The sequence below is a fragment of the Watersipora subatra genome, chromosome 3 (genome assembly GCF_963576615.1).
Source record: "Watersipora subatra chromosome 3, tzWatSuba1.1, whole genome shotgun sequence".
Lineage (NCBI taxonomy): Eukaryota > Metazoa > Bryozoa > Gymnolaemata > Cheilostomatida > Watersiporidae > Watersipora > Watersipora subatra.
The window spans coordinates 6,168,563-6,185,094 of record NC_088710.1 but is presented as its reverse complement, the minus strand read 5'-3'; the positions used below and the strand labels follow the sequence as shown (position 1 = coordinate 6,185,094).

The 16,532-nt window shown below is 37.5% G+C and overlaps 1 protein-coding gene across 1 annotated transcript; it reads left to right on the top strand.

The window, feature by feature from the left end:
- The first annotated feature begins 3,122 nt into the window (after positions 1-3,122).
- Positions 3,123-10,248, top strand: LOC137391092 (NADH dehydrogenase [ubiquinone] 1 alpha subcomplex subunit 12-like). The gene is made up of 4 exons (XM_068077449.1): positions 3,123-3,253; positions 7,024-7,106; positions 9,120-9,192; positions 9,883-10,248. The coding sequence occupies exons 1-4, from the start codon at positions 3,141-3,143 to the stop codon at positions 10,049-10,051; spliced, it is 438 nt and encodes a 145-aa protein (XP_067933550.1). The 5' UTR covers positions 3,123-3,140; the 3' UTR covers positions 10,052-10,248.
- Positions 10,249-16,532: the final 6,284 nt, after the last annotated feature.

Sequence of the window (16,532 nt, the reverse complement as noted above, 5' to 3'; positions counted from 1 at the left end):
GACAATACACTTGATCACCTACAAAGACAATTCCCAGGAGACCATCTTAGTAGGGGATATGAACCTACCCGGCATTGACTGGAAACAAAATATGAACAAGCTACATACCCAGGTCAGAGCTTTAAATAACCAATTCTTAGAGATATTGGCTGGTCAAAACATCACCCAACAAGTAAAAGAACCTACACATATTCACGGCAATACTCTCGATCTAATATGTACAAATAGGCCAGAAAACATACCACAACATGACATTATATACCCCGACCTAAGCGATCATTCTATTATCACAGCCATCATAAACACCAATATATTGCAAGATTCACCATCACAAAAGATTATTAAACTATATCGAAAAGTTGACTTAGTAAATTTCCAAATAGCACTTGAAAAAACTAAACTTAATCTCTCCGACATGTCAGATGTAAACGAAATGTGGTTACTTTTCTCTAAAGATATTAGAAGTGCCGTTAGAGACAACGTTCCAACCAAACTAGTAGATGTCCACTCTAGCACTATGCCATCCTGGTCTACAAAGGAAACTCGAAAACTGATAAGCAAACAGAGGAAACTCTACAACAAGTCAAAGCAAAGCGGAGACTCCTATGACCAGCAAATGTATAACAAAACACGAAAGACAACAAAAAAAATCATAAAGCAAGCCAAGAGAGATTATATAAACAATCGCATCTGCAAACCTTTACAAGAAGGAAACAGTAAGCCCTTTTATAGACACCTCAAAGGAAGCAAACAGACCAAAAACCACATTAGACTGAAAACAAACCACTCTTCTATTACTGACATCCCACAGGAGTGTGCGACACTGCCTAACCAATACTTCTACAGTCAATTTAACAAAAATCATCAACTAGCTGAACGAGAAATCAGCAAACCAACCGAAGTACCAATCATTGAAATAGGTGGAATTATAAAACTAATACGTGACCTAAAACCAGGAAAGGCTCCGGGACCAGATGGGATACGAAAAGAAGACCTTGTTATCGACATTGAACTTGCCACATCATGTCTCACAACTATCTTTAACAAGTCCCTAGAGCAAGCAATACTGCCGGAAGAATGGAAAACAGCCAATGTGACACCAATTCACAAATCAGGGAGTACCGACACAGTTAGCAACTACCGACCCATCTCACTAACCAGCATCTCGTGTAAAATACTAGAGCATCTAGTGCTAAGAAACCTACTAACAAAAGTTGATAAAGTACTACACAACCGACAGCATGGATTCCGACGAGGTCTCTTCTGTGAGACGCAAATGTGTGCGACACTGAACGATATCCTAAAGTCAGTAGATAACCAAAAAAGTGTACATGGAGCAGTTCTTGACTTCTCCAAAGCTTTTGACCGGGTCCCCCATGGGCTACTCATGGAGAAGCTCTCATCAATTGAAGACATCGATGATTATCTTCTTGGATGGATACATGACTTTCTGCACAACAGATCTCAGTGTGTCATACTAAATGGATATAAATCGGAACAACTGGCAGTAACATCAGGCGTCCCACAGGGATCTGTCCTAGGACCGGTTCTTTTCCTCCTATTTATCAATGATCTGCCAGAAAGTGTCAGCTGCCCAGTATCTCTCTTTGCTGATGACACCCTGGTATACCAGGAGGTATCAAATGCTAATGACATAGACTCATTCCAAAACAACCTCAACTCACTAGGTTTGTGGGCAAACAGATGGGGTATGACCTTCAATGTGAGTAAAAGCAAGATCATAATCTTCAATGCAAGCAACACTATTCCTGTACCAGCCTATTAACTTAACAATATAACTCTGGAACAGGTGTCTGACAGCAAGTATCTAGGTGTGACACTACAAGACAATCTTGAATTCACCAAACATATAGACTCAAAAATCAACACTGCCAAATGGCAACTAGGGATCATCAAGTGTGCCTTGTACTGGGCACCACAAAGAGCCAAAATACTAGCGTACAAATCACTGTCTTCCCCGCCTAGAGTATGCTGCGGCCGCTTGGGACCCTACAAACAAGCGCGAAGTAAATAATCTAGAGATGGTACAGAATCAAGCTATTCGGTTTATTGCTCAAATTAAAGGAACTAGAGGAGTAAGCGAAGCACGAGAGAAGCTTGACTTGCCAACTCTAGAGATAAGACGACAGCACCAGCGCTTAAGACTTCTGATGAGAATACTAAGCAAAGAAGAAACTCACCCGGCATTAGTCAAATCCTATGACGAGCTGATGAACGTGGAGAGCAACATGATAACCAGAGCTAGATCCAAAGGACAACCCACTTCCATACAGACAAATAAAAATACATACCACAATAGCTTCCTACCACGGACAGTGCGGGAGCTCAAAGGAACGAACCAACATATAACAGGTTAACTCTACCTGTACTGACACCAAACAAACATTAATATTGTATTAACTACTCAGAAAACTGAATTAAAATAAGCAAAACCTAATTTATCATATGAGGCATACCCCTTACACCCCTAGGTGGTCCAGTATGATGTATTCTACGAGGTAACGAGGTTAACCAACCCCTAACCAACATTGTTTTTGCCTCTTCTAATTTTTACTCTAATAGTTTTCTGACCAAATTTCTAAGAAACTTGAAGATTGGCTTTCACAACTCCACGATCGGCTGCATGTTGGTACTCAGTATCAAATGTTAATAATAAACTTAACAATAATGAACTGTGATTACATGAAACCTTTCGATGTGTGTTAAGTTTGATATATAATCAACCTGGATTGTAGTGCGTAGTACGCGTGCCTGTCCACAAATCGATATATTCAAAAGTTGATTATTCATTTAAAAATAATACATTGACAATAGAACAATTTGACTTAACACTGATACGTAATCGCACTAATTTGATAATACGATAATTTATCTATTTACTACAAAAAGAGCGAATGTACCAAGCTTGCGAGAATGATCTAACGCAATTTTGAGGCATGAGATATTGATCTCTTGGGCAATTTGTCACCATTGGCCATACGCGCCTCTATTTGACATCATTGCCTGCAAGGTTGTTTCTAGCTTATAGACTTTTTTCGCTGAAAATAAACTCCGACGGAAAACGACCACCCCTCGTCGTACTCAAACGTTTTTGTTACTGCTCAATGTAACTTGCTAACATGGCCGGACGGGCAGCTGCTCCAACGGAGGGTTTGCTTGCAAAAGTTCGAAGGTTTAGAGATATAATAAAGTTCAATGGCGGTTTTAAAAAATCTATGGGAATCTTATATCGGTACAGTAAACTTAGTATTGAATATTTATTTTTTTGTTGTTCACCTGTTCATTTCTGGCATACATATTTGGCTATTTGAACCAAAAATGTTGCAACCACATTGCAGCTGCCTTTCAGAAGTGATATACATGCATACCTGCCAACTCTCGCGCATTGGGCGTGAGACTCACGCAATCACCCCAAAGAAAAAATGAAAATGCGTGAGATTTTTGCCCCAATCTCCACAATTTTATATATACTATCATTGATACATCAATTGCCCCAAAACCAAATCTCACGCATTGCCCCACTCTTGGGTTAGCAGGTCTGTATACATGTATATTGTAATATGTTTTTCTGCTAGTTATCAGTAGTTGTTTTTAATAGCAGTAATGTGAATGTAATAATAAATTTGGATAATGAGATGACACAGTGGGCGATCTATGTAGATTATTGTTCTTTCAAGTTAATCAAGCTTTTTGTATTGAAGTTATTATATGCCAAGAATTTATTACGTATATCTAAATTTATTGCGCATTCAGTTGCATAAAAATATTAATGAGCACATTCATCATTCCTGGAATCGGTTTTCTCTTTATCATAATAGCATTTGCCTTATCCATTTATTTTTCAACTTTCGTGTGAATTAACATCTCTTAGGGAGGTCCATGACGGAGTGATGGTATGATATGGTTGCCTTCTGCTCTATTCATTGTATTTGGAATACTGAGTTTTAGCTGACATACGTGAGCCGACCCTAATGAGATTAGGTGTATCGAGGCGAGTTCACTACTGTAAGCCGAATCGGGTGTTTCGGATTGAGCGGATTTACTAAGGCATACTTATTATTGAGACAAATTATCATAGGTCTGATGCTAAACCAACTTTTTTCATCCATCAGTACATTTTAATTCTGATAGCAACCAACAGCAAACAAACTAGCTCAGGTAACTCCCGAACTTGCTCCCAACAAAGACAAACATCAACATCTCTTATCTACTTACAATGAAATGGTCAACCATTAAAGTACAAATGTTGTAAGCTAGCCTACAGAGAGAGGTTAAGCATTGTGTCACACAGTAGATGTGGTGACACCCCGAGTTCTTATATATGACCCCTTGTGAGGGTCTATCAAGAGAAGACTCAAACTTTTCATTAGATGTTGTCTTTATTGCAAGTGACTAATGAATAAATGAAGCCAGCAGCATGTCAGTCCTTATATACTAAAAACATGATTCCAGTAATTTCCAGAAAAACAGCATTATTAGTCAGTTGCTAAAAATAGAATATTGCGTAATAACTGAGTAAGTGAACTGTGTTAATAAATAAATAGTATGACTCAACCATGGATTGCGCAATACTACATCAGCCATTTAACTATTGCGCAAAATGCATGTACAAAGTTAGCAGTTTGATGCAGATTATATTGACACATTTTTCTGCTTCTTTTAATTTTTCATAAAGAGACTAATTGATGAGATCTTTATTTACAGCTTCATATCTTTACTAAATACAGTAGACACTCCCTTAGCCTTTGCTTTTATAACGTAAATTCTACATAACTTAAACAATTTATGTAGTGAAGTTTCTGCTTCGGACTACATAAAAAATTCCATATATAGGCCAAATGTAAAATGTCAAAATAGAGCATGAACATGTTACATAAACATGTCAAAATGAGAACAAATAGCCTTGCAGTTATCCAGAAATACTTGAAGGCGATCAATTTGTGCAGGTGTTAGAGTGTCGGTATACCAAACTGCATGTCATGAGTTGTAGCCGCATCGAAAGCTAGCTTTTTTTCCTAATGTTGAAACCACCCGACGGATAGACGGACGATCAGACAGACGCCTCTATTATTGCGTATAAAAAAGAAACTTTTTTCATTTTAGACAAAATATTATTCATTATTTTTCTTTTGCAAAATAGATCGTGCTGTCTAGAAAAAATGGAAAATTAGTGTAAATGAACATTGAAGGTTTCTGCTCTCCCACCTTATTGTAAAATAAGTTTAATCATGGACCACAAACCAACTGAAAGTGATAAAGAAAATGAGAAAAGTTGTTGATACAAACCAATATTCCTACAGTTACTGTACAGTCATTAAATTAAAAAAACTGAGTCTAGTTTTTTCCTTCTTGAAAGGCCAAAAGGGTGAGTTTGGGAAGATTGTAGAACGGATTAGGCATTTTACATATATGTTACTGTTTTTATAACGTAAAATCCTTATAACGTAAAGGTTTCCAGAATAAATTATTTATGCTTTAGGAGCGTCTACTGTAGATCCAATCTGCAAGTCCATATATATTGTAAATAGATCTTTCTTTATCTGCAAGTCTATCTGTCACCAATAGATGATTTACCTTCACCTCATATATTTCAAAAACACATGGCTGAATGCATAAGGAGAACGTAAAGTCCCAAATGAAAACCCACCTGTATATATATCGTTATTTTTACATGGTTGAATGCATAAGGAGAATGTAAAGTCCCAAATGAAAACCCACCTGTATATATATCGTTATTTTTACATGGTTGAATGCATAAGGAGAATGTAAAGTCCCAAATGAAAACCCACCTGTATATATATCGTTATTTTTTCACACAGCATTTAGATTAATCAAGACTGCTGGACCAATCAGTGAATGACATCAAATTAATTAGTAATCTTCGAATTGAATATAGGATTTTCTCACCGAGTTCGCGGCGATCAGTAGTTTGTCTGTTTCTCATCTTCTCTGTTACCTTGTGAGTTTTGAACCGTCAGAGCCTTTGCTATTTGCAATTGACATCGGCTGGCCTTTACGCTGACAAAAACCCACTGTTAATGCATGTAAAGCTTTGATTATGAATCCATTATATGATTTGTCTATACACTGGAAATGGTTTTAACCCAGAATTACATCAAGTTGATATATTAATCCGAATATGTCAACATATATAGTTCTAGATGAATGCCCAGCACTGCACGGGTAATAAAATAATTCTCCAATGAATTTGAGTAACCTACCTGCTACACTAGTAGTCTAAATCTTTACTATAATAAGAGCTGGGTCTATGTTGAATGCCCGGTTTATCAAGCCAGCTTAATAATCGTTACGTTATGCGTAATGATTAAGTGTGCTAGTAATAACCAATAGGATTTTCCCAAGCGCTTTGAGCTTGTGTCTTTGAACCGATGTAGATAGTATTTGCACCATTGTTCTTTGAAAAGGCCAGTTGGACACGTAGTCTAGTGGTTTAGTACGCATGTCTGCGGGCATGGAGGTTCTAAGTGGAAATCCAGAACAATGCGGAGTTTTCATATATCTAAAACTTTATCGTTATTACTGGACAGACGAACGACAGACAGTCAAACAATGAGATTTATATATATATACGTATTCACTCAATTTTATTTACTCAAGTTGAGCTTCTAAAAACACCCAAAGCATCTGTATTTCTCACAAAGTCGTTCTTGCTTCAGCTAGCTTTTTTAATCTAGCTTAACTTAGCTTTCTAATCATAAAATGTTTTGGCGTCTTTTAGTTTAAAAAATAGGTGTGTATCGCTGTTTAGCGACCTAGTTAAAATATAGCTCACTTTTTATTTTATCTTCCTGTTTGGTTTCAGTTCGAGAATTTCTAGTGGTGTGTTTGTGAGGAGTCCATTTGAATCTGTTGTGTTATTGTATCTCTTCTTGATGCTTTTGTCTATTTTAAATCTACTTCATTTCCTTCGTATACCATATTAATCTTGTAAATTGAACAACCAAATAAACGGGCATGAACAAGTATCTATATCTTATACAGGACAGATGAACTCAAGATCGGAGAGCTGGTAGGAGAAGACAAATATGGAAACAAGTACTACAGGAATGATGAGTACTTCATGGGTTTGTATTCTGCATCTGCTTCGGGGTCGAGGGTTTCATACATTAATTCCATTAGTTCGTCCGCAAACTTTTCGCTTGAGGGTGTTCACTTCGTCGGGGGTTTGCTTGTCTTAACAGCTATTTGTTTTTACGTACATATATATTAATAGAACCTCTGCGATTGCTGTATATAGCCAAGTTACAGACATCTTTTGCTTATCAGAATACAGATATGTTGCTATCAAGCCTAAAATTTAGAGTGTTTAATTATTTTTAAAGCAGGAAAATGTGTAATTGTTTGATTTATAAAACAAATGTTTGCCATATAGGCTTATATAGACTATTTTATGAATCCTAAACAGACTGAATCCTCTAGTTTTCGACTGAATCGTTTCTAGTTTATTCATTTAAATAAATTAAAGTAAAACTTAAATAAACTGGAAGCTTCTTAAAGGTTGACTTGCAACAAAATTCACATTACCGATATTTGATATGAAAAGATTCTTACTCTGTTGTGTTGTAGGTGCAAAATATGTGGAAAGATGATTTCAAGCTCTTAAAAGCTCAAAAACGAACAGAAAATCGCAGCCACACGAGACCGCCGTAGTTTGGATTCTCTTTCCAAAACGGCTCAAATGTGATGTAGTTGTGAGAGATGGCTTCTGTTTACACTTTCTTGCAACCTCATTCGTCAAAACATTTTCACAAATATACTTCACGCATTCAATAAAACTATGTCTATTGTTCTTACGCGTCTATTTTATCGTCATTGTAATGCTGTCACTTTTAGCAGCGATATCTTATAACTTACCGTAAAAATTCGTTTAATTTTTTAGCCTTAGCTTGAAGGAGTACATATCATTGTCTGATAATCATGGCGAGCCTGTTGGTCACTTGTGATAATTGACAAGTGCTGCAGAAATCATTTCCGAAGTATTGGGTCACATGATCAGATTACGACTTGCCGATTAGACCAGGCCGAAACAAAACTGTAAAGTAGCGAGCATCTATATTTGATACGGGGTCTTCGGTAAAACCCGAAGTGTTTGTCATAAACTAGTTCTACGATAAGTTTTATATTGAGCTTTCTATTGGCCTTTCAATTCACGTAAGAACATACGTGACAAGACGATAACCAAATTTCATGGTTACGTCATTGAAATAAAGAGATTCCAATCTACGGCGGCTTTTCGTTTTTGAGCTTTTAAGAGCTTGTAATCACATTTCCACATATTTGGCACTTACAACATAACAGAGTAAGACATGGTGAATCTTTTGATACCAAATAACTGTAATGTGAATTTTGTTGCAAGTCAACCTTTAAGTATTCATCTCAACAGTCTCATTTTGAAAATGCACTCTTATCACTTCCTTGGTTTAATTGAACCATTAAAAATACAGTCTGTAAGTTTTCAAAATAAGCTTGTTTTATGACTTTTATTACAACAAAAGAATAGAGAATCCGGTTATTTTAAATAAGGAATAACCGTATTCTTAATTTGTATTAAGAATGCGGTTATTCCGCGAACAGTGATATCGCGTGATATTATTCAGTGATATTCAAAAGATTCTCAAATTTATCTACTTTACAAGCAATATCCAGTTTGAATTCAACATTGGGCTCTGGACGTGGTAGCCATCTTTGTCAATTTAATTTGAATTTAAAACTAAAAAGTTTTTTTTTTCTTGTCAGATTACCAATAAACTTATGTAATCAACGACAGTAGAGGAGTTGCCTACACAATGTGGTGAATAGGAATATGCATGTATATATTCAGCAGTTTATTAGTCAGTGAACTAAGTGTGTTTTCAGCACAGCAATAGCCTTGGATATAAGAATTTAGGTTCTACGTGTGCGCCCGCAAGTGCTTCCTCACAAGAATGGTTACCACTTTGAAAGATGGTGCTGCTATAAATATTGTTTTCTTCATAAACAGCCCCTTCTTCTGCACCTGCCTTGAGCCAGTAATTCAGCTTACACTGATTGTTGTATGCAGACATGACTTGTTTGAGTGTCTTATAATTGTTCTGTAGCGAGGAACAAGTGGGTTGTGTTCAATAAAAACATTGGAGTCAACTACAACGCCTCACAGATTCCTCCTGAATGGTACGTGTCTACGCATTGGCAGTTTTTTGTTCATTGCGCTGCCTTTGGCTGTGATAAATTGTACTTTGGTTATTATGCTATTAAAAGGTTTTTACGCTGCTTCTGTTTTTGTCATTTGCGTATGTTGCTATCAGAAAGCATCAGAGTTTGATAGCATGCTTTAGGTTTGATTATGTCAGCTACTTGCCTTTCTGGTCCTACGCAGAGTATACGTCTGTCATAATTTGATAGAAATTTTTACCATGAACATGTGAAACGGAATTTGGTAATGTGAGTTCCTCTTTTCGTAACCAGTTTCGTACATTTTTAATTGCCGTGTTTGTGATTTTTTCTTGATTCACAGTGTAAGACTTGCCCAAAATGAGCACACATTAGTCTGTTAGAACATCAATTTAAAGCAATAAATTTGATGTTACAGCTTTAATTAATTCCAGACAAGGCTTGTGGCTTTTTTAAATATGTAGCCGTGTGTGTATTCATATTGGCTCGTGTTTTCTATTACTCAGTGTCAATGCCAGTAGTGGTGGTGGCACAACTCCCAATAAATTGCTGTCTGTGTCTTAGTAGCAGTACTAGTATTAAAAAGCAGTGAGTACATGTAAGCTTTGGTGGCTGCCTTAAAACTTTCATTTAGAAAGAAGTCTGAGCGACTTGAATAGAAATATGTTCATAGCTCGAGTATGATTGCAGGCATCGCTGGATGACGGATATGACAGACACTCCACCCTCTGTTCAGCCTCTTACCGAGCATAAATGGATGGGAGAGTATAGAGAGAATTTCACAGGCACCAAGAAACAATATGTGCCATACAGTACAACCCAGCCTAAGATTCAGTCCTGGCAACCAAAGAACACATGACCTGTTTATTTTCCTTCACTTTAGTATTTATGTCTCAGAGGTCCTTGGAACTTTACTGTGGAAGAACTTTACTCATTCTGTGGAAGTGTCTTGACTGTATGGTACTCATGTGTGTTGATGTCCATTGTGTATGTTTGTAAAATTCTATTGATAGTTGATAGCCGTTCAAAAGGATAAATACATTCTCTAGTAAAGGAGTTATCTTCTTTCATAAGAGAAGATTGATTTTCAAGTTTCCGTAGCAACCACACAGAAAAGAATCAGGCTATTGTTACTGTACTAAGACACAAACATAGCGTGTAGGTTTTGATAAGCAATCCAATAGCTGTACCCTTGGTAGTTTAGCTGAATCCTGAGCAAACTGCAACAGTATAAGAACAGCAGTGAGAGAAAATGGCCCAAACGGTACCAATACGGACGAATAAATTAGACCATTGTATTTTGAAATTGTCATGCATCTGTAATATCTGGACTAACAGCGCTAGATGTTAATAGAAAATAGAAAGACACTTTCAAATTTCTCACTTATAGATTGGTAACATCAATGGCGCTGGCAATACAGACTGAATTATTTTAGCTGTTCTGCATCAGAGAAAGGGGTTTTGCATACTGCATGCAGGTTTGTGATAATTACCACGCATATAGTAGCACAATCAGTGTTTCCTTCAGTATGTATGGCCATGCATTAAGCCAACTAGTGGTTGCGATCATCAATCACTTAGGTGCATTGAGAAAACACTTTAAAATGTGTGTGTTTTTATTGTTTGCAAAATGGATTAAGTGTCAATGTAGCAAAAAATGGAGTTGTTTGCACAATTAGATAATTTATATTTGCTGATTCTTTGCATTTGATTTTTGAAGGCTATATGATGGGTATTGTTAAGTTGCTTGTAGTATGTATTATATATGAGACAGGCAAGAGTTCAGGATGTGTCTGTTTGACTAAACAACAACTGAACACAAAGTACTAACAGCTATGCAGAATAATGACAGGACAATAGACTATAGCGGTATTAGTTGCGCAAATATGTAAAATATAGCTCCTGCGAATTACAACAAGTGATGATTTTATAACAGGTATACACAATGATTTGATGCGTGTTTTCTCTGACAAACTAGACAACGTTCTACTCAGCAATATATCAAAGGTCTACTAAAGCCAGAGCTCTGGAGCAACTGTAGGTAGCATAGTTCATTGTTTCAGCACCAGCAAAACTCTCAACTAATGTCATTTCTATACAAAACTGCCATTGAACAATTCATTTTTTTTATTAACTCCCCCAAATTGAAGCTTAGACTAAATAAAAACCTGATATTTTCTTACCTTTTCATTCAAAGATGTAATATATAAGGAGCCCAGACAAATAGAAACTTTCTGAACAAAACATAACACCAGGATTGAACTGCTATCAGATGTTGGCATAGCTCCTTGTGATAAACCTAATCTACTAGATGAAGGTTAGTAGAAGGCTAGTAGAAGAAGATGTTGGGTCTTGCTGTCGATTTAAATATATTCCTTACAGAATCAGTGAACCATTCAGAAGAACCAGAACCATTCTGCATTCAACACAACCAACTTTCAAGCTGTGTATATTACACAGCAGCTTGCCATTTTACTTCTAATATTGCAATTCTCCTATTGCAGAGGAGAGATATAAACATATAATCTTTTCCTTTCATTATTGCTGTTTGTTGTACATAATAACATTCAGTACATTACAGCTACCATTGCAGCTACCCTATTGTACTGCAGTGCCATTTGACTGCCAATATTGCATTTCTCAACCAGCAGCACCCTTTTTTTCCAATATCACTTTGGTCGTGGGCTGTATGATAGAGGAATTTGTAGTTGTAAGTATGTCTATAGCTACGTGTAAGTACATGTATGTTTTTTTAAATGTTTGTATGTAAATATATATATATATATATATATATATATATATATATATATATATATATATATATATGTGTATAAATATATATATATATATAAAAGTTATACTTATACACATTAGTAAAAAGAGTGCTCAATGTTTTGAGTAAAAACAGGGCTGATATAAAACTATGTGTACTAAAAAACTACAAGCTTTGTTGAAACATTTTATTACTTAAAGTTTCGTGCGTTAGGCTTGCACTCTTCAGATAAAATGTTAAAAATAATCCGCTAGCAGTAATGTTGTATAAAAGCTAAAGGCCAGAGTCTTAAGTAATACTGTTTCTTAGCAGGTATTTACTGGCATGACGGCGACTGGATAACATTTCGTTGCGCTTATTGAAGGTGGCTAATTGAGGCTTGCATATTATGTAATACTTCTCCCATTTACAGAGTTCGCATTTCTTAGTGGTAGGGCTATAAGATCTTGCAGTTTTTAAGATTGACCATTTGATGTTGTGGTCTAGTCCACTATCCTTTAGTTGCCATATATGTATATTTACTTAGCTCTGTGGCATTCCTCTTTGATGAATGGTTGAAGGAAGCCCTATGATTGGTATATCTAGTCTTGAAAGTATTTTGTGTCAAGCCGACGTATGTCTCTTCTGTTCTGTTGTTGGTGGTGACTGATGCTTGGTATAATACATTCTCTGTTAGGCACTTGCCTTCCATAGGGCAGCTGGCTTTATTTCTACAGTTACATGTCCTGGAGTTGTCATCATCACGAGTAGGTAATAACAAAGCTTTATTGTGAGCGTTGATCTGGCTTTTAATATTGGACATGCACCTATAGCTTAGTTTGATTGTGTTGGCATTAAATAGTTTATGCAATTTATGTCCAGGTGAAAATTCTGTTCTTATGATGTTCAGGAACTGCTTTCCTATGTTGGAGGCAACATTCATACTATATGGCGGGTTATACCTTATTATATTCCGTCTTCACTTTTGCTTGTTATTGGTGGTCTGGTCGGATTCTGGTGAATATGATAGTTTGTAGTCATACCCACTTTGTTGGAGTGCTTGTTGGTATGTGGGAGTTATTCTTTGGAAACAATCCTTACTTGAAGAGAGTGTTGACAATTTCTGATTTATTGCTCTAGGTATGTTCTTCAATATGCATGGTGGGTGGTTTGACCTTGCATGTACATAGATGGGTTTATCTGAAGGCTTTATATATGGTCTATATTCTCCATTTGTTAGGTTAGGTGTAACATCCAAGAAATTTACAACTTAAGCTTGTACTACACTTAAACTACAACTTGTAGGTTAAATAAGCGCAACGAAATGCTATCCAGTTGCAGTCATGCCAGTAAATACCTGCTAAGAAACAGTATTACTTAAGACTCTGGCTTTTAGCTTTTATACAACATTACTGCTAGTGGAATATTTACTTTTAACATTTTATCTGAAGAGTGCAAGCCTAACGCACGAAACTTTAAGTAATAAAATGTTTTAACAAAACTTGTAGTTTTTTAGTACACATAGTTTTATACATATATATAGATTTACATACAGACATTTAAAAAGACATACTTACACGTAGCTATAGACATACTTATGACTAGAAATTCCCTGTCATACAGCCCACGATCAAAGTGATATTGGAAAAAAGAACGGGTACTGCTGGTTGAGAAATGCAATATTAGCAGTCAAATTGCACTGCAGTGCAATAGGGTAGCTGCAATGGTAGCTGTAATGTACTGGATGTTATTATTTACAACAAACAGCAATAATGAAAGGAACAGATTATATGTTTATATCTCTCCTCTGCAATAAGAGAAATGCAATATTAGAAGTAAAATGGGAAGCTGCTGCGTAATATACACAGCTTGAAAGCTGGTTGTGTTGAATGCAGAATGTATATATATACATATATATATATATATATATCTATATATATATATATATATATCTATATATATATATATATATATATAAATTGTTTCCTCACCCCGGATACCCCGTATGGGTGGTAAATTCTGCTTTAACTCGGGTCTCCTACCAGAGACCTGGGAGTTTGAGCAGTCACCTCAAGATCTTAGCTGTTCCCAATAGCGCACTTTTTTGCAACTCACCTGAGTTGATTGTTGTTGGTATTTGGGCAAGCCACATTTTATGCGCTGGTGTTATTGCGCCCAGTGCCCCAATGACTACTGGGATTACAGTTGTTCTTACATTCCAGCATTTTTCAATCTCTTCTCCAAGAGGGAGATATTTCTCTACCTTTTCTTTTTCTTTACTGGCTATATTGTAGTCATTGGGTACTGCTACATCTATTATAGTAGCCCGCTTGTTCTCCTTGTCTACCACCACTATATCTGGTTGGTTTGCTAGAACATGCTTGTCAGTTCGGGTGTAGAAGTCCCAGAGGATCTTAGCGCGGTCATTTTCATTGACCTTACCAGGAGCTTCCCACCAGTGTTGTGGTTTACTAAGGCCATACTCATCACATAGACTTCTATACACAACACCTGCGACATGATTATGCCGCTCGGTGTATGCGTTTCCTGCTAGCTGCTTGCATCCACTGATGATGTGTTGGATGGTCTCAGGTGCATCTTTGCACAGTCTGCATCTAGGATCGTCTCTAGTGTGATAGATTTTCGTTTGGAGTTGCCTTGTTGGGAGAACTTGCTCCTGGGCTGCCATGATTAGCGACTCTGTATTGGCCGTTAGGTTTCCTTTGTTCAGCCACAGATATGTCTGGTGAAGATCGCCAACCTTAGATATTTGTTGGTAGTAAGCACCATGAAGAGGTTTCGTGTGCCAGTCAATTTCCTCATCATCAGGGCGTAGGTCCGTTGTAAGAGCAGCCGATTGAAATTCAGCTAGCAACTTATCTGAAATGGCCATGGAGGCTGCATATGCTTTGATGCTTTGCTCGTCCTCTTTTACTGTCTGCTGTACACTTTTGAGTCACCTACCGCCATCTTTCCTATCAAGATACAATCTAGTAGTATCAGATTTTGGGTGGAGTGCTCCATACATGGTCAGCAGTTTACGAGTTGCTGTATCTGTTTCTTTGATGGCTTTCTCAGTCCACTTTATTATGCCTGATGGATATCTTATTACTGGCAGTGCGTAGGTATTTATTGCCATGACTTGGTTCTTGGCATTGAGCTGGCTCCGTAAGACCTACCGAAGGCGTTTCTTGTATTCGGTAATGGCTTTGTGACGTACCTCGGCTTCGTGGTTGATGTTGCTTTGCATAATCCCCAAGTACTTGCACCCTTCTTCTATATCTTTGATGGTACCCTTTGGCATTCTCAGGCCATCTGTGAGCATAGAATGGCTTTTCTTAAGAATTAGCCTTTCACATTTCTCAATACCGAAGGTCATTCCGATGTCCTTGCTGTATACCTGAGTGAGGTGTATTAGCAAATCAATGTCCCTTTCTTTGTTAGCGTACAGCTTGATGTCATCCATGTAGAAGAGGTGGTTTATCTTGGTACCACTCTTAAACTGGTACCCATATTGAGTCTCCTCCAGCATATTGCTTAGAGGGTTTAGGCATATGCAGAAGAGCAGCAGTGATAAGGAGTCACCTTGATAGATGCCTCGCTTAATTTGTACACTCGCCAGCTTTTTGCCATTAGCCTCCAGTTCCGTCTTCCATTTGGTCATTGACATCTTGATGAATGCCACAAGAGCAGGGTGAACATTGTACATACTGAGGCACTCAAGTATCCAACTATGGAGAATTGAGTCATAGGCCTTTTTGTAGTCAATTCAAGCTATGGCAAGATTGGTTTGCCTTCTCCTGCTGTCTTGACAGACCGTCTGATCCACCAGTAACTGATGTTTGGTTCCTCGGGTGTTGCCCCCAATTCCTTTCTGAGCACTGGTCATATAGTGACTCATGTGCTCTTCCAGTTTGTCTGCAACTATTCCTGAGAGCAGTTTCCAAGTGGTGGGCAAGCACGTTATTGGTCAATAGTTTTTGGGAATCGGCCCCTGCTTTGGATCTTTTATCAGAAGTACAGTTCGTCCTTTGGTCAGCCATTCTAGATGGTCACCTTGTTCTATTAGGCATTCCATCTGCTTAGCCATTCTAGTGTGAAGTGATGTAAATTTCTTTAACCAGAAGGCTTGAATCATGTCATGGCCAGGTGCTGCCCAGTTCTTCATACGCTGCACTCTGCACTTGATGTCCTCTTTGCTGATGGTGAGTCCTTGCTGAGCCACAGTGTGTTGATGGCTCTCTTTAAGCCTCTTCAGCCAATTTGCAGTGGTGTTATGAGTAGTCTCTTTCTCCCAGAACTTTGAAGTGCTAGATCGGGGAGGCTCAGACATTGGCCTCTGCAGTTCACCTTTAAACTGGGAATACACTCTAGATGGATTATTGATGAACAGTTTGTTCATTCTTTTGTTATCCCGCTCTTTGGTGTACCGCTTCAGTCATGCCGAGAGTGCTATTAGCTGCTGTTTGGCAGATTCTAGAGCTTCTATTGTGGCTTCCCTTTTTGGACGCTCCAAACTGTGGTTAGATCTCTCCCTGAGCCTACTAACTTTCTTGCGCAAGTCCTTGATCTTATTTTGTAGCCTCAG

Coding starts and splice junctions, on each gene's coding strand:
- LOC137391092 (XM_068077449.1), top strand. CDS start 3,141: ATGGCCGGACGGGCAGCTGCTCCAACGGAGGGTTTGCTTGCAAAAGTT. Junction 7,107..9,119: donor GAATGATGAGTACTTCATGG/GTTTGTATTCTG, acceptor ATTGTTCTGTAG/CGAGGAACAAGTGGGTTGTG. Junction 9,193..9,882: donor TCACAGATTCCTCCTGAATG/GTACGTGTCTAC, acceptor GTATGATTGCAG/GCATCGCTGGATGACGGATA.